Source organism: Podarcis erhardii (assembly GCF_964252035.2).
Source record: "Podarcis erhardii genome assembly, chromosome: 1".
In the NCBI taxonomy this organism is placed as follows: Eukaryota; Metazoa; Chordata; class Lepidosauria; order Squamata; family Lacertidae; genus Podarcis; species Podarcis erhardii.
This window is the reverse complement of record NC_138497.1, coordinates 83,580,527-83,599,484: the sequence shown is the minus strand read 5'-3', so window position 1 is coordinate 83,599,484 and position 18,958 is coordinate 83,580,527. Positions and strand designations below refer to the sequence as shown.

The 18,958-nt window shown below is 45.7% G+C and overlaps 1 protein-coding gene across 10 annotated transcripts in view; it reads left to right on the top strand.

Annotated features, from left to right (window-relative positions):
* CTNND1 (catenin delta 1) overlaps positions 1–18,958 on the top strand; it is a 57,407-nt gene that overhangs the window by 12,075 nt on the left and 26,374 nt on the right. For 6 of the 10 annotated variants that reach the window (XM_081877342.1, XM_081877338.1, XM_081877343.1 and 3 more), the window contains exons 2-3: positions 14,571–14,684; positions 17,157–17,467. The exons of 3 other annotated variants lie outside the window; for them this stretch is intronic. In XM_081877342.1, the coding sequence (XP_081733468.1) occupies positions 17,273–17,467 (195 nt within the window). In that variant the 5' untranslated portion in view covers positions 14,571–14,684; positions 17,157–17,272. The remainder of the gene's footprint in view (positions 1–14,570; positions 14,685–17,156; positions 17,468–18,958) is intronic. One more of the 10 variants, XM_081877341.1, reaches the window with a different exon arrangement.

Here is an 18,958-nt window from a genome sequence, read left to right as displayed (position 1 = left end):
GCCAAGATTCTATTTGCTGTAAGGCTGTAATTGAAAACTAGCTGGCTTTTCTCCCTGAATGTTTTTTGAAGCAGAGTAGTGCTGGAACGGAACACCTGCAAATGAGTTTTTGAGGCACCTTTATAACAAAGGGACTGTTTTGATCCCACCGAGGATCACGCATGCGAGCCTCAAAGTGATTGTACAGGGAATCTTGACTGGTTTGTCGACGTGGAATGTTATCACCACGTTGCTTTGTGCTTTTATAGGTAATGCTGAGCCAGGAGTTGCCGTATGGCTGGTTGCGGCGTTCTTGTAGCAAAATGGCCAACTTGGTAATTACCAGTTCTTCTCCTCCTCCCTCTCTCCTTCCACATTCTCCCCTACATCCTTGAAGCTTCAGCCCCTTCGAGCCAAGCGGCCGCCTCTTCAGTCAAATCCTGCCTTGGCTTTGGCGGGGTGGGTGGGGGTTGGTGTGGGGAAGGTGGAGGGAGCCAGGAAGGGTTGTTTTTCCTCTAACATGATAAGGAGCACTGCTGGGTAAAGTGGGAGCTCTTGCTCCTGATTGGTGGCCAGGCTGCCCTGGAATGCTCTGGCCCGTTTCCCAGAATCCAGTACTCTGTGTTTGTTTGTTTCTGAGCCTGAGGTCTGGTGCTACTGTGACAGGAAATGGGGAAGCTGGAGGGGAGGTGGTGGTTGGGGGGGGGGCGCGTAGAGAAGGGAGATGTCTGTGTATGTGCCTGTGAAATCCCTTTGTCCCCAGAGCTCAGCTGCAAATTCCCACAGAGGGGGAAAAGTGGCCTTTTGTGTTGCGAAAGATTTTTCAACTCCCAACTTGCAAAGCTCCTGTGCTTGGAGGCTGGGAGTGTTGAATTCTTCCTGACTGACTGCCTCATCCATAGATCTGTCCCCTCCCTCTCAGGGGGAGGAAAATAGAACTTGTATGAGATGAGATATCTTGGTTGGTGTGTTTCTTCTGTGGCTGTGTATACGTAAATTAAATTATGGGAGCTCCCAGTGCACGTTGGACACAGCCAGTGTGTACAACGCTTGGTTCTTCTGGTAGATGCATGCATCTGTCACAGATATGTATCCTACCAGTGCTGCTGATAAATACTAGTAATAATCTGATTTCAGGCAGCAGTGAAGCACTCCTAGCTCAGATATATGCAGTCATTCCTGTACCACCTTCAGGTATAGAAATGCCACTCCCCAATCAGCCACAGTTACATTGATGACTAGACTAGTGTGGTGCTTGGTTTAGGTTTTTCAAGTTAACAAGTACCCAAAGGCCCAATGAATAGTTGTACTTGCGCAAGCATCTTCTATAGTTTTAGCAGCTGTGGGGCTGTATACTTTGTGAACCGTAATTAATCCACTGATCCTAGGTGTCTTTGAGGGAGTACATTCCCTCCTCTCCATGATGAACCATAACCCCAAATTTCCAACTTTCCTGATTTTTATTATTTATGCCCTAGCCCCTGTATAATCCAAAATATTGGACAAAAGGTGAGAGCATTAATACTGTCCATTCCCTTTGCAAGAAACTTGCCTGGTCCTGCCTTTGAAGTGGTGTTTTGCTAATGAATGATGTCATAGCAGTGACTGACATTTAGGAAAGCAAGGCAGAAAGAAGTCTAGAATGATTTACCCATTATCTGGAGAAGGAACTTCCTGGTTCATTTCTAAGCTCTTTTCATCTTCCTTTGTGGAAAAGTGATTGGCGGACAGAAAATAATTTGGAAATGCAGACTAGTATAACTTTGATAGGTCAGAAATGTGTCTGTACGAAAAGTAGCAGCAAAGACAGGAGCTGATCTTGACCATATTTAATAAACCTAAAATGATTAATGTTGGAAAACATTTTTTAAAAAATATTCTCCAAGTACAGGTAAAGTTTATCATTATTGTACCCGCACTGTGGGGGGTATGGATATGCTGCTAAAAGAATGTGGGTTATACTCACCCTGCAAAGTAGCCCAGAGTTATAGCCATTCTAGGGGGGGAGTGAGCAAGCCTGCAGCACAGACTCCCAGTGGTCAGTCTTCTGGCATGTTGCCTCTCCTCCCACCCCAAAGGAGATGCAGTGTGTGTGTGTGTTTGTGTGCGTATACACACACACACACACACACACACACACACACACACACTATGAAGTTGTTTGTAGCACTAGTGCAATGAAAGGATGGAGCAGGTGAAGGGAGCCAGGAAAACAACTAAGGGTTTTGTCAGTGAGTAGTCTGGGAACAAAGCCAACCTGCTGAGAAAGAGGCATACACCTGGCATATGAGTTTGGTGCCTAGACCTCCCTGCATAACACTAGAACTTGTGGACATCCAATGAAGCTGAATGTTGGAAGATTCAGGACAGAAACAAAGCAAACACTTCCTCATGCAGCACATGGTTAAATTATGGAACCTGCTCCCACAGGAGGCGGTGGTGGCCATTGGCGTGGATGGCTTTAAAAGAGGATGGATGAGGCAAATCCATTGAGGATAAGACTAGCAGTGACTACCAGCCACAATGGCTATGTTCTGCCCCCATTGTCAGAAGGACTATGCCTCTGAATACCAGTGGCAAGGGATCACAGGTGACCAGAGTGGTGGTGTGCTCAGGTCCAGCTTGCATGTGGGCATCTGACTGGCCACTGTGAGAACAAGATGCTGGGCTAGATGGGCCATAGGGCTGGTCCAGCATGCTCCCATGCTTCTGTTCTTATGCTGCTTTGTCACCAGAAATGGGTGGTCTCTGGTGCTATGTTTGTGTGCACTTTTCCCTTTACCCCCGGGATCAGTCCTTGTGGATCCACCCATACCACTAATGTCCTGACTTCACTAATTAGATGGGCAGGTGTTGCTTGGCTGGCTCCAAAATGTGTGATCTTGGTGGCCTCAAGAGTTATTGTGCTGTCTTAATTGTGACCTGTCTGTAGTCTCCATGCCTCCTCATTGCAGCCTCTTAGCTAGTTATCCTGCTAGCAGCTAGCCCATGACTAGTCATTCCATACTGGTGCATGTTGACAGTGGTCCTCTGTAACTTACCTGTTGAACACAGATGGAATGTGGGTGGTACCGCTATTCTTGGCTATCTGGGACTGTGGATACAAGCTGTTCAGAAATGGGGAGCGGACACCTCACTTTTCCTACATCTTTCTAGTTCATAGATTCATGGCGTTTACCAGTGAGGCAACCCTCAAACAGGGACGCACAAAACCCTCCTTTGACTGCCCAGAAGGACAGCTGCCCTGCAGTCAGATTGCTGGCATACCACTGGAACAATCCCTTCCCTCTGTTCTGCTGCTGTTCGGCACCATTTCCTTTCCTGTTGTGTGTATGCTCCATACTCCCTCCCCTCCTCCCTCCACCTCAGAACTGCTGCTCCCTTCCTGTCAGATGTGGGGTGTAACCTTGGTCTGAGCAGGCCAGGGCTCATGTTTCTTGGTGTGTGCTTCGCCGTTGCTTCATGGAGTTGGACTCTTCTGCTCCTCCAGCCCATCCCAAAAACTGTGTTGTAGCTGGTTTTGTACATTTTCCCCAAGTTAACTTGAATTTCCAGAAAAGGGAAAGGAGCCAGCTCCTGTTACAGACATGGATCCGCACTGAAACCACAAGGGGGTTGTCGGTTTGAGCCCCACGTTGGGTAAAATATACCTACACTGCAGGGGGTTGGTTGGACTAGATGACTCCTGTGGTCCCAACTCTATGATTCTATAGGTCTTAGAGTTTTGATCTCTCATTTGATCTCTGTTTATGCCCCACACTCAGCTAATCCTAAAGCTAGTTCCCCCCCTTTGTTTAACTGCTGCTTTCCCATGCATAAAACGTATTTATCCTCATTATGGAATTGTGTTTCGAACTGTCCTTGAGGCATGTCGGAGCCTTGAGTAGATGGATTTACTCCCTTCCCTCCTGCTTGATCTCATGTCTTCCGCTCATTCTCTTGAGGGGCCTCCAAAGTCAGCCCTTCCTTTCCACACCCTTATCACTGCTTTCCTATCTGCCTCTCCTGGAGCTGCTCAGCTTTCCCCTTATATGGCCAGGTGAGGCAATGGTGAGTATAAGCCTGGGACACTAGAGTTCTGATTAGTTAGGCATGTAATCTACATCCCTGGAGGGGTTGCAGGGGGCGGCTGTGTGTAGGGATAGGGAGCCAGGTGAGTCTCTTGAAGTGAGATCAAATCAACTAGTTAAACCAGTCTTGTGTGTGTGACACATGTTGGGGGTGAAGCTCTGCCTTTCTGCCCTGGGCCAGTTCTAATTGGTGAGGGACGCGCCCTAAGTGCAGCCAGCCCAAGCTTTGTTGCAAAAGTCTAGCTGGCGGAGGGGAGGGGGGTGGAAGAAACTCAGGCCGCCTTTGGAAAGGGACTATGCCTGCCTGTAAGGGTGTATGGTGTCCTTTGCATTCTTCATGAACAAGGAACTTGCTTGCGCAGGGAGTGGCAACTGTTCAAAGTCCATGCTGAGTAATGAACAAAGCTATCGCATGGGGCTTTTGCTCTACGCTTGGCAAAGGCAGATGCCTTTCCAGTAAAAGCAAAACATTCTCAGCGTAGGAGCAGGGAGAGCAAATCCCAGAATGAGAAACAGGTGAACAAAACACAGACGTGGACCTTTTGCCCTCTGTTTTGAAATCCTCCAGTTTGCAAAAAAAAATGTCAAGGCGGTCACTAAAACCCCAGTCTTGTTACAGTTTTCCCCGGCCTCTCTTTTTGAATGCTGTATTACAAGCAAAGTGTGTGAGTGTTTCGCTTCCTTCCTGGCCACTGGACTACTTGCCAAGTGGAACAGATGCTGCTGTTAACTTAAATGGTATCAGGATCCAAAGGTATGCTGCTGTAAAACTCTCACCCACCAAGGAAAATGTGTCTGGTCATATAAATTCAAGTGTATGGAAGCTATGCACAACCAGTACCTTTTCCTTCTGCTAATTTAGGGAAGGGGGCATCCTGACCCCTTGACCATTGGGTGTCATTCTCAACCCACACCTGCACAAGTTAGAGTTTACCAAGCTTCCTGATTCCCACCCCACATTGATGTCCATCCTTCTCTCTCTTAAGGGTTATAACTATGGCTGCTGATTAAATTCATGGTTAAAAGATTCACCCAGCCCCACCTGTATCCAAGGTATAGGCACATGCCAGCAGGTCCATGGCGTGCCTGCTCCTGATCACGTGCAGAATCTCTGTTGTCCTGCTAGAGCAATTTTCTAGCCTTGTGACTTTGGATAGAGTCATGTTTCTAACTGGCAGAAATGTGAGAGGGGGCTGAGGACATCCAGCATCTAGTCCTGTGACTGTAATTCATTTTAACTGTTTTAACTTTAGATTGTGGAAACCCCTCCCTGGGACCTGGCGTGGTGGTGGTAGTAGTGATATTAAAAATACTGATAGGCAGAGCTAACGTACTGGCTGACACCTCTGCCCTGTGCCTCTGGCAGTGTGCAGTGACAAGGTGCTGTGAGGTGAAAGGTCATGGATGCATGGAGAATTGACCACATGGGTTAGAGGGAGCTCAGCAGTGCAGGAAGGAGCTAAGATGCTAACTAGAAGTTGACCTTCAAGCTAGGAAAAACTTTAAGAAAGAAGTGGGTCTTAAGAAGGGTCCATGTGTCAAAGCAAAGGGGTTCAGTGAGTAAAAAGAGGAAGGCTATTGGAAGAGTAAGGTGCATTTGGGACATGTGGGGCAACACATCCAAGTTTGGCAATGACTAAGGTGGCTAGCGTTCATACTTCCCATTTTCAGGTATACGCCTTTTTTAAAAGTAAAAGCATAAAGAAGTCTTATGAAGAACATGATTGAAAGTGGAGAAAGAAGAAAAATGGAGGTGTGTTTTTCAACAATGCTTACCAGGAAAGAGTTTGTTTAGTCTTCTTGCAACTTCTTCCCTCTTCCACTTGTGTATGTGTGTGTTGCTATGTTGCAGGGGAAGCACTGTAGTTCAATAGCTGAGCACATTCCTTACATGCAGAAGTTCCAGGTCCAGTTGTTGGCATCTCCAGATAGAGTTGAGCAAAACCCCTTCCTGAAACCCTGGCCTGGAGAGCTTAGTTCCAGTCAATGTAAGCCAGTAGCTTTCAAGATGATGTTGAACACCTCGTTCCCATCAGCCCCAGGCAGCATGGCCAAGATCAGGGATGATGGAAGTTGTGGTCCCAACAACATCCAGAGGGCCATAGGTTCCTCACCACTGATGGAGACAATACTGAGCTAGATTGACCAATGGCTTGACTTGATTTAAAACAACTTCCTGTGTTCTGTCTTGTGTGCACAAGAACTTGGGAGGAAAGTCGCGAAGTGCTACTGAATGATGTGCTTCCTGAATGTGTCCATTTATGCATGATCAGAGTGTGGTTTTGGATTCCTACCCATAACTGGTGATGGTGAGCTGCTAGCCATACTTCTATCCCCCTTTCTAATTCAGGATCTTTTGGGATCTCTTCCTGGCTTCATTCTCTTTCCTCACAATTTATTTTCAATGGTGGCTTCAGAAATGGTTACCGTATTTTTCGCTCTATAAGACACACCAGACCACAAGACGACCTAGTTTTTGGAGGAGGAAAACAAGAAAAAAAATATTCTGAATCTCAGAAGCCAGAACAGCAAGAGGGGTCACTGCGCAGTGAAAGCAGTGATCCCTCTTGCTGTTCTGGCTTCTGGGATAGCTGCACAGCCTGCATTAGCTCCATAAGACGCGCACACATTTCCCCTTACTTTTTAGGAGGGAAAAAGTGAGTCTTATAGAGCAAAAAATACAGTATTTTGAAAAATCAAATACTTCTACTTGGGGAATTACTAGAAAGTAAAGCTTCTTCATGTTGTTGCCGGGGTTGAGCAAGCTCTTCCTGTTAGTTTCTGTCTTTGGAACTGGGGAGACATTGAGAGTTCCTCTGGTTGAGGATAATGGAAGTTGTATTCCAAAAACATGGAATGCCCCAGGTTGGCAAAGGTTGACGTAGAGAGCTGTTAGCCCACAAAAGCTGAATATGGCAAAATAGAGTTACTTAATGCCTGTAAAACAGTTATTTAATGCCCGTATATGGGGGGTGTTCTGCAGTTGTTTTGAAGACAGGGGACTCCTGTTGTCTTGGACGAGTGTCATGTTTTAAGTACAGTATCAAGTTATAGGAGGGGCTGGAGAAGGTGTGCAGGGATTGCTGACAATTGTCAAACACGTCACCATCTGGGAAGATTATTTTATTACAATTTTGGATTGCTCTCTTGAAGCAATTCATATTCCCCCATTCTCTCTGTATCTTTCTATATGTGATGGGGTTGTGTGTGTGTGTATAACATAACAGATAAAACAACTGCATATAAACACAGTTTAAACAACAACAATTATAATTATAATTATAATTATAATTATAATTATAATTATAATTATAATTATAATTATAATTATAATTATAAAAACAGTTTAAAACTGCCGCATACAGCAAAACAATTCCAATCCAGGACAGATACTAACTGGGATAAAGACTTTGGTATGCTTGTTGAAAGATAATAATCTGAGGAATGTGTTCTGAAGTAGAAGGCTGCAAGAAATTCTATATTTTAGCAACCTTTTAACAGTTGAAAGCAGAACCAGCTTATCTTATATATATGCATCTGGCTTAATTATTTTGTGCCAGTGCTGTTTCTTTTGGATACAAACATTTTGGGACCAAATTGTGGTACCTCTTTAAATGTCTGTTGCATGTGCGAACCTCCCACTGCTTCCTCTCTTTTCCCTCCTCCAGTTAAGATACATCCTTTCATTAGGCCTAAGTTTTTGAAATGATTAGGGTTACGCCTTTGGAGCTTTATTTAAGCTGAATCTATGGCCATCCAGATGTTGTGCCTGCATCAGCCCTGGCCAGTAGTCAGGGATGATGAGAGTTATCCTGCTTGGATAAACAGGCCTGGAATGGCAAATATAATTAGGGACGTAGGAAGCTGTTTTGTACTGAGTCAGGCCAATAGTTCATCTAGCTCAGTATTGTCAACACTGGCTGGCAGCAACTGCCTGGGATTTCAGGCAGGGATCTCTGCCTGCCCTAACTTGAACCTGGGACCTTCTGCAAGTAAAGCAGATGCTCTACCACTGAGCTATGGCTCTGTCTCAGCTGACTTGCAGCGGCAACATTTATATGCTGCCCATGTGGCTGGGTTGCACCAGCCACTCTGGGCGGCTTCCAACAAATTATAAAGCCACAGTAAAATAATCAAACATTAAACACTTCCCTATCCACGGCTACCTTCAGATGTCTTCTAAAAGTCATCTGACGGGAGGGTGTTCCACTGGTTGGGTGCAACTGAGAAGGCCCTCAGAGCTGGAGCTCAGTGTTCACGCTGAATGATTGGCGTGGAGACACCTCCCTAAGGCCTTGCATACCTGAAGTAGTAAGAAAATGCTGGTTGATAGTTTGCTTTCTGGGTTGTGAGGCACTTGGGAACTCTACTACTGTGTGTTCATAGCTGTATCAGCATCCATGAGTGTTAGGTAAAAGGTAAAGGACCCCTGGACGGTTAAGTCCAGTCAAAGGTGACTATGGGGTATGGTGCTCATCTCGCTTTTGGGCCAAGGGAGCCGGTGTTTGTCCACAGACAACTTTCCAGGTCATGTGGCCAGCATGACTAAACCGCTTCTGGGGCAACAGAACCCTGTGACGGATGTCAGAGCACATGGAAATGCCGTTTACCTTCCCACTGCCTGTTTATCTACTTGCAATGACATGCTTTCAGATTGCTAGGTTTTGTATGCCTTTGAGGTGGTGGTAGGGAACTGTCTCCCGCTTTCTAATGGGTTCTAGGCCAAGTAACTGCCTTGCGTGCTATGTTAGTTATCCCAATTACACAGCACACTGGAGCACAAAATACCTGTTCAGGTAAGTGCGCTTAACCTGGCCACTTTTTAAGCTGGCAGTTTCAGCAGTGGAAAGGCAACCATAGGTGCAATGATTTTCATCGAGTCCCAATCTAGATTGGAGTAAGTTCTGGATCAAGCCTTCCTCCTGCTGCTCCCCCCCCCAATAAAAATAAAAATAAAACTGACCATACTTAAGTGCATTTGTTTTAAAGAGGTGACTTGATGTATATTCTGGCACTTGGGCAATAGATTTGGAAAGTGGAGGGAAGGACGTAGGGAAAACATAAACCTGCCTTTTGATAGTGTGCCTTACTACTTTTAGGGGACAGGGAGCATGTATCAAGTTGCTCTTCCTGTGTTATTGTTTATATGTGGGTGGCTTGAAAAGTACTTGCATGGGGACAACTCCTCCTCTGGAACTGGCTCATCTCCCAAGGCAAGTTTCTTTTCCAAGGTAGCTGCAGTCCTTACATGGATTTAGGAACTGCAACAACTAGCTTTTCCAGTTCTCCCACAAGCAGGTAGGATGCCAAAAGAGCTCCTAGAGCACCTATTAGGAATGGTGAGTTAATGAGTTGTTCTAAATCGTCACAAAATATCTAATATCGGTTGTGCTTCTTGTTGTGCCAGATAGCCACAGTTAAGCTCTAGAAATCAGATCAGGGCTTCTTGAGCAGCAATTTACATTTATTTACATGAGGCCCATAATAAGAGAGTGAACTAGCCATTTGGGAAGGACGTAGTAGGAAGGCTTCTGAGTTTGCTCAGATTTCATCTTGGCTTGCATGCATTTTGTTCATTAGCCTGTGTGGAGGAAGTGAGGGTGGTATCTTGTGCCTCCTTGCAAATGGAGCCCACAGAAATGTTTAACTTTGGGCATTGGCCTCTGCAGGATGTGTGAGTTCACAGAAATCCTACCTGTGTACACATGCCTTATGTGTTTTGCTAGGGCTCATAGCAGGGCGGGGGGGGGGAGTGCATTTATGGGTAGGAGAGGCAGCAATAAGTATTCATGTTTGCATTTGCCTTTAATGCAATGTCTGCAGCTGTTCATAGTTTCCAACTACAACTTGAACTGTATTTAGAGATCTAGAAAGTAAGTAGTCCAGCTTGGGGGTTGCATGGCTTTTAACTCTTGAAGGTACTAGAAACTTCACATGATCCTCTGGTGTTGTGGGATCAGACTTGTGAATATGCTAGCATGAATGCACTTTGCTAAATTCAGAACATGGCCTTGAGTTGTTGTGTATGAAAGCATCAAAGCAAAAAGGCAAATCCAGAAGTATATATACCAGGCTTCTAGCCCTTGGGGCTTTGGTGAACCAAACCCTGAGAACTTGCAGTTTCTCTTATGTATGGAGCATCTGATCAGAAGTCCATTTGTTACAGTGAACACTTGCCCTTTCAAGCAGCATTATACAAGTTCCAGTCAGCTGAATATCTGGCAGAGCATTATGTGAGGAGAGCGTGTCTGTTGGTGGAAACACTTGTTTTGTCATTTTAAACTGCAATGTCTGCTTTGGGGTGCTTCATTTATTGTCTCTGTGACCAGTCCCATCTCTGATAATTTCAAGATCTCTAAATGGTACCTTGCCTTTCAGGCTGCTTTTGGTCCCAGAAGTCCAGTGTAGCATCTAAGTGCGAGTTAGAATGTGAGTTGTCCAGGTGTGTTTGTACTGGGCCATGACAGCCTTGCAAACAACTTTTGCAATTCTTCTGGGTGGGAGAGATAGTCAGGGTGTGGGGGTGTGTATGAGAGAGAGAGAGAGAGAGATATTCAGGGAAGTTTGTGGAGGAGTTCTGTGTCTGTGCAGTAATAGTTGTAATCACAATTACATGTGATGGTTGCAAGCACTGTGTTCCATGTATTAGTGGCAACTTGTTCTGTGGCTAATAGTTTGTGTATTAGTGGTTACAGATGCTCTGTTGAACAAAAAGGCCATCTCTTTCAGATCCTACTTACGGGCATGTCCGTCTGCCTGGGGTAATAAATGGACCTCTGGAATAGATGGATCTTTGAGCCAGCTGGTCAGTTCTGACATAAATTTCATGTTGACCTTTTGCAGTGCAAGATGAATTTGATGCTTTTCTATCAGTTGAGTGGAAACACAGCAGCAAGCAAGGAGGAATATCTTCTTCCTCACTGTGTTCAAAAGTCTTTGTTACATAGAAAAGCACACACTGGCTAAACAGCTGCGGAGGCAGAGCCACAACCAACCTGGTTTTGGGGGGGACATATGCTCATCCCAGCCAGAAGTGAGGCTTGAGGATCATGGCACATGGGTGTGGTCCTGGAGAATGACACCACACTGCTCTTTCCGAGGCATAGGAATCAGCAGCATGAACTCTGAGTTGGCAAGCATTTTGGCGACTGAAATCTTGGTTTAAGGAGCCATTTGGCACCTAGCTTATATATCCCATTTTCTAATACTGCCCTGAACACTTGATAATGCTGTATAAATATATTTTGCATTAAACAGGCAGGGGAAACATCATGTATGATTTGTCAAGAGCGAGATAAAAAGGGGGAAGGAGCTGAGGTTCCCTTTCTTAAAGGAATCCTGAGTTTCCAACCTTTTATCAGAGTGTTTGTCAGGTTCTGTAAGGTACATTTATTTGAGTACTAAGGAGAGAACCATGGCCCACATCTGGCTGGTGGAGCAGTGCTCTCCACTCACCAACCCAGATCGCAAAACAAGCAAAATATGCTAGCAGACTTCTTTCTTCCTAGCGCAGAGTATGCCAGACCCTAGGCAGAATGTGTTTGCTTGTTGAATTCACACACGGTTGCTGTCTAGACACAGGGAAAGTAGGTGTTATTACTTAACTTAACACAGTGCTCACTGCACTTACATGGGCCAAATCCCTAGCATCAATATTGGGTAATGCAGTTTGGCTTATAAAATGGAGCATGGAGAGCCTGATGGAGAGCATGGAGAGCTGCAGACCAAACCATCTGAAGTGCACCAGGTTGTGAAAGGCTGTCAGTAAGACATGGTTTCCCTTTTCCTTTTTCCCCCCTTCCTCCCTTTATTTAAGAGGCAGCAGTACTTGCTTGGTATACTAAAATTATCTCTCTCGTAGATAATAGCCTAGCTCTCAGAAGGGGTTTCTGCTCAGTGGCTCAGTTCACATGGAACACTAAACCATAACCAGACTCATTTGTCTGGAGTGAGACAAACCACAAGCTTGGGTTCAGATGTGATGCAATAGCAAGCCATAGCTTGGCTCTGCGTAGCATGTCAGTTGGAGGACAGGGGAAGGAGTGCAGCAGCTATGGTCTCTCCAGGACCTCTCTTGGCTCACATATTCATACTAAGGCATGAACTGCTGAACCAGGTCTGTATGTTTCAGGCTTGAGGTGTTTGTATTTTAAAGTACATTGAGGAGACCCTGGGAATGTCTAGGCATCTCGCTCTTGTGATGAAATAGTGTACAGTGGTACCTCGGGTTACATATGCTTCAGGTTACAGACTCAGAAATAGTACCTCGGGTTAAGAACTTTGCTTCAGGGTGAGAACAGAAATCCCGCGGCGGCAGCGGGAGGCCCCATTAGCTAAAGTGGTGCTTCAGGTTAAGAACAGTTTCAGGTTAAGAACGGACCTCCGGAACGAATTAAGTATGTAACCAGAGGTACCACTGTATAGTACAATGGTACCTTGGTTCCCGACAGGCTTAGTTGTCAAACAAATTGGCTCCCGAATGCCACAAACCCGGAAGTAAGTGTTCCGGTTTGTGAATGTTTTTCGGAAGCCGCACGTCCGACGCCACTTCTGCTTGAGTGCAGGAAGCTCCTGCAGCCAATCAGAAGCCGTACCTTGGTTTTCGAATGGTTTCGGGTGTCAAACTGACTCCTGAAACAGATTAAGTTCAAGAACCTTGGTAACACTGTAGAGGATAGATTTGAATCCAAGCAACCTTTGTGGGGAAAGGGGTAAGACAGCCTCCTCCATCGGATGGCATCTACTGGGACCACTGCTTGCTCCACTTGGGGATGTTGGTTATACAGTGGGATGCTGATGATGTACTTGAAGTGGGCTTGGGACTGCCCAGAAGATTTTCTTTTTCTTTTTTTTAATAATATTTGTTAATAAATTTTCAATTTCACTATTTCAAATAAACATTTTACAAACTTCAAAATACCCAGTGACTTCCCTTCTTCTCTTTCCATGGTTCATTTTACATATCATACATCCATGCATATTTTACTATAGCCGTTGCCAGAAGATTTTCGACAGCAGCCCTAGAAAGAAAAAACGGGAGCGTTTCTTGGACTCTTCCAGGCCTTGGGTGCATCCTCGCTGCGGAACTGCAGAGAAAGATTATAGGGTGGAGGCCGTGGGATGGCAAAGCACTAAACTGTTTAAAGCAAACTAACAATCTCCTCTGGGTCAAAGTCCAACTGGTGCCAAGATGTCTGAACCGAAGTGAAAAAAGTTCAGTTGTCAAATAAGCAATTCCTAACATGTGACTAAAAATATGACTCAATGAGAAGTGGTGTGTCCTCTTGTTGTAGCCCAGAGTGTTGTGACACAAGTTCGCATCTAAATTTCTTGTGAAAGCATAACATCTGCATATTCAGGAACTGTAGCCATTCAGCACAAAACATTTAAGGCTGAATTAATCTAATGGCGATTACACGAACTTGTTCCTCGTGTTCTCGCTAACCACATTTCCGTAACTGATGGTCTTCTAGAAAGGCTACTTTTTCGGAATGCTACCAGTAAATGACTAATGAGGTACATCTCTTGCCTGCCTGCTTAATTGTAGCATCCAGTTAATGGAGCAACAGTGCTTTTTAGGATTTTAATTTCACATTGGGGCTTGTGCATAGGACTGTTTAGTGGGCAAGAAAGACTTCGGCAAAGATGTGAGTGGAGCTGTTGGATGACTGCAAAATACAGTTTGTGTGTTCCAGATAATGGTCATGGGATTGTGCTGCTTTTCTTTGCACTATTATGAATCTATCCAAAGAGATCCCTCCTGCCTCAGATTGTCAGTGCCCATGGCCTTGTATGTAAATCATGTCTAGGGCCTGGTGTTGTGTGTCACCAGCACCGTGGGAAAGTGGGTTGAGGCGAGATGTGTCTTGGAGGCCAGACTAGTCCAAGCACGCCGTCCCTACCTTGATTTCCCCACCCCCTGGGATTTTTTCTTTTTTAAAAAAATATACAATTCTGACGTGCTTGGGCAAGGCTTTCCTGAGGTGGGATGTTAAGTGCTGGAGGAAGCTGTTTGCTAGATCTTAATACTAGTTGGCCCACTGAGTTGGCAACTTGTGTGCAGAATAGTTCTATTTGTATTTTCCCAATTTCTGTGTGCCTTGTTAGCTGTCTTTTGGAAGGTTACCTTGTGAGCCAGAAATGTCCTTAAAAATCCTAAACCACATTTATTCCCTGTAATCCAGTTGGGCAAACCTGAGCTTTCTTTTCCATTGTAGCAGTGCTATACCAGTTAATGTGACCATTCCATTTTAAGAAGTGCTTTTGTAAACCACTTGTAATTCCACTTTGGGAGAAATGGTGGAATGGTTCATTGTAGTCTTTTCCAACTCCAGCCAGCGAGTTGTGGTCCAAAGTATCTAGAGGGGTGTGGAAGATAGGTACAGTGTTGTTGTTTTTTTTAAAAAATGAATAAATACTGGTTTGATTATAGATCCTTCTTTACATGCCTCTTGTGCTTTGTTCCTTTTTTATTTTTTAAAATCACACATATATTGAATCCCCTTTCTGCTGTCTCTGCAGCCTTTTCCCTCCTGCTTCCTTGCTGTTGGTGGCTGGGCTGCTTCTTCCATGATTTTCTGCACTTAGACCAAGCTGTGCCTTAGCCAATCAGTTCAGACCGGCCTTCCTTCACAGGTGTGTATGGTGTGAAAAATCAATCTTAAATGTAATTTTGTTCTCTTCCATTATGGGTGGCGGGCTCTATTTTTCTCTTGAACTGACCATTTTAAAATTTTTGAATTTCCTCCCATGGTAAGGAGATCAAAAGCCCCCAGGTAGAGTACAAATGTGGGCATTAACTCCCTCCTGCCTCCCCAATTCCAACCACACTTTTGTGCACGGGTTGCTTTAAAAGTCAAACACAGCTTTATGGATTTATTAAGTAGATTCTGTCTCAAGACATTCCTGTTGGGCCTATGCCAGTGCCCTGTTCTCTAGCACAGTGGCATATGATTTGCAGAACACCTTGCTCCCCTTTCCCATCTTGTTAGCCATGAAACGATTGCTGACAACCACATTAAAGCCTGTAGCTCCACACCTGCGGTTTTCAGCTGATAAAAGGTGGTAAAGGAAACAGCTCTTGGAGGGAAATGGCTTGAAGGAATATCTTGCACTTTGGAGATAGATTTCGCTGTAAAATAAGTCTGAGGGTTTTAAGAAGCTGTACTGCTTCCCAACCCTTTACTGCTGAAATGCCATTCACATATGTAATGCTGCAGCCAAGGAAATGCACGCTGTGTCCTCAAAATACCTTGGGCAGATTTAACCAGATAAGACAGAGCTCTGCTGTCTCCATGGTGGTAGCAACCTTCTAGATGTGTATTGTTGATGAGCATTTGACAACCGCATATGGCCAGACATATTATATGTACACATAGATGTATTATATGTAATGTTGCTGTTTCCCATCATGTGTTTGAAAAAGCCATTAACACTGGAGCTTTGGAAAAATGAGAGTGAGTTTCATCCTTCTCTGCCCACCTTTCTGGCGCTGGCTCTTGGTATCTTTCTGCCCAGTATATAATCACTGTGTTGGTAGGTCACAAAGCAACCGAACTTGGCCTCCCCCAGCTTGGTGCGTTCCAGATGTTTTGGACCACAACTGCCATTAGCCCCAACTAGCATGGCCAACAATTGGGGTTGATGGGAACTGTAGTCCAAAAACATCTGGAGGGCACCTGGTTGGGGAAGATGGAACTTAACTTCTTGTTCCCAGCTGTGACATGACATTGAGGAATTAAAGGCTATTGCACCCTGACAGGAATGCACAAGAACATAACTGACAGGCAGTTTCCTGTTTAGGAGACAAGGACCTGGGCTCTAGACAGGCCAGTCAGATCTGTAAGTGCTGATGCAGTGGAATTTGGAAATTGCAGCCATATCAAAAGGCCACATGTTAAATAGGAGGCGGCTCTTGCGACGACCTCTTCAGGATTAATAGGGCAGTATTGAGGGATCGCTAAGATTTATTTGCAAAAAAATCTATTCTGCCAACATTAAGGAAAAAAGCCATGGCAGTGGGCAGCATAAGATGAGCAGTAAAACTATATACAATACAAAAAAACCAATACAAAATGCATCACAAACCAGAAGATCAGCTTAATACCTCAAATACATAATTGGATCATTTCCCAGGGGAAAGCCTGGATGAGCAGATGAGCTTTTAAGCAGGCTCCTAAATGCCAATACCGTAGGTGCCTGACTGATGTTCATTGGGGGTGCATTCCAAGGGGTTTGTGCCGCCACACTGAACAAGTCCTGGTCTTAGTAGATATGAGACAAATCTTGGGAGCGTGTGGCACTACTGAGAGTGTCACTCCTGAGGATTAACAAATGGTTGCTCTGTGTTTAAAAGCCAGGGCTATTTGGACCAGTCTTGCATTACAGGAAAAACGTTAGTGCTGGAGACATAGACCAAACTCCTGTTCCCTGGCCAGGGTTCCCTCGCCTATGCATTAAAAGGCACACAGAGCTAAGCTTGCAAAGGCAACATATACCAGGTAGCTTCTAAATAACCCACACACTAATCTCCTTTCTCCTGCTTGTTGTTTCCTGCTCAGAGTGGGATTCAACCAAGTGCTTCATGTTAGAAGGGTACACCGTCCACATAATGTGAGGGATTTGTTGGGAGCAAGTGAGCTAAATTGCAGGGGAAGTATAGAAAAGGCCATAGTCAGCCTAGAGGGAAATCATAGCCACCCCCAGTAGGACCACTGGTTAAAATCCTGAGTATTACCATTAAAACTGTCCCTCAAACTTCTGTGGGTGCCAGAAACCTGGGTCTATCCTTCCCAGAATCTGGCCTGCACTTTTCACAAGAGCCTGCAGAAAAGAAGCCATGAAACATAATTTGCCATGGCCACTTCTCTCCTGAAGGAGCACCCTTGTGAATCGAATTTCCTTTTGCACTTGTTTGCCTTGGGGAGGCTAGGAGGGAGAAAATTTGTCGTCTCCTCCTCCTGCTTTGTTGATTTGTGGGAGGGGAAAATGAAGCAAAACTCTGGTCTTTCCCCAAGTTTAATTTTTTTTTAATCAACGCAACAAATTCTCTCTTCTGTGACCTAAATCTTTCTCTTCTTACTTTCTCCCCAACTCTTGTGTGTGAAGTGAGGGGCTCCCTTCTCCCCTCCAGCCCCCTTTTCTGTGTGACGTCCGTTCCCTCCAACCCCGTGGCATCTCCCTGCCTTGCACCCGCCCTCCCCCCGTGCGGGGCCTTCACAACCATGGATGACTCGGAAGTGGAGTCGACTGCCAGTATACTTGCCTCCGTCAAAGAGCAGGAGGCGCAGTTTGAGAAGCTGACGCGGGCACTGGAGGAGGAGCGGCGCCATGTCTCTGCACAGCTGGAGCGCGTCCGCGTCTCCCCGCAGGATGCCAGCCAGACCATGGCCAACGGCACCCTCACCCGCCGGCACCAGGTAAAATCACCTCAGGTGAGGTGGGCAAGCAGGATGCTTGTCAGCTTCTGGACTCAAGTGGTGCCTGCTGGAGTGCCGCCTTGGTAGTGTGGCTTCTGTCGGGGATGGTTTGCGGGGCAACTTGGCCCAAGGGCTATGACATTCTGCACTTTGCATAGCTGGGTCTACAGGCCAGTGCCTGTTCAGCGGCTAACCCTAGACAACAGCTCTGTTTAGGAAGTGGTGTGTCAGGGAACTGCCATCGGAGCTCAGGGGGGTGGAGAGGCTCTCGGATGCTGGGAGACCCTCAGATGCTGAGGAAGGAACCAGCAGGGGGAGAGGGAGAGTTTCCGCTGAAGAAGGAGGGGAGGAGGAGACAGCGTCGGAGGTTAGGCTCAGAGACGCTTCAAGCGAGGCCAGTGGTGAGAGCTCAGGACCTCCCCTTGGAACGCCCACTCTGCGCAGAAAGCTGTCACGCAGGGAATCAAGGAGGAGACTTTCTGTCAAGGAACTTTTATGTTGGAAGAAATTCAGGAAACGCCCACTGACGGATTCTGCCAGTGATTAAGGCAGCCACGCACTTATGGCTGTGCGGTTAGGGAGAGTTTAAAAACTGACTATAAAACTGGGAGCGTTTTAGCGCTTACGCACAAGCAACCCCTTATCCCATTACATGGTGTCATGGAGAGGTTGAGCAACCAATGTTGAGTGAGTGGCTAGATTTTGCTTTCACAGTGCCTAGTGTCATATGAAATAAAAACCACCATCCATGTTGAAGTAGAAACTGGAGTGCTTCTCCTTGGGAGACAGACCCTCCTTTATAGGAGTCCACCTCATGGAAAGTGGTGGACTCTCCTTTCATTGGAGGCTTCTAAGCAGAGGTTGGCTGGCCATCTGTCAGGGATTCTTTAGCTGTAATTCCTCCATTGTAGAGGGTTGGACTAGTTAAGCCCCAGGGTCCCTTCCAACTCTGATTCTCTCCTTCCTATTCTCATTTTAACTCCTGAAGACCAGTAGTATATCATACCATACTTAGAAGTCTGGTTCACCTATAACACTAAGCCCAAACACATTGAAGTGTGGATGAGTGAGCCTGCAGGTACTCAGAGCAGAACGTGCGGCCACTTCACATTTATTCTAGTCCTACTGCCACTGCCACACTACTAAGAACTAAGCCATGGCTTGGCTTATTGGGACCTTCAAGACCAGGCTCATGCTTTACCTCACTCCAGATGAGCCATGCGTGGTAAGTCATAAACAAACCTTGGCTACAACTTGTGGTTTGATGTAATGCTAGGCCAAACCATGGCTTAACTCTGGGTAACAGCAGCAGGACAGGAGCAAACCACCTGTGATTTTTGCCCAGAGTACCCCCAAACCCATTCCCTCATGGTTTGCCTTAATGTTAGGCTTGAAGTGGGCCAGTGTGTGCTTGTATTGATTACTGATGGTTCAGAGTGTGTATCTGTGTAAAGGGATGCCCAGCAAAAGTGGAGTTAGCTGCTGTAGTGC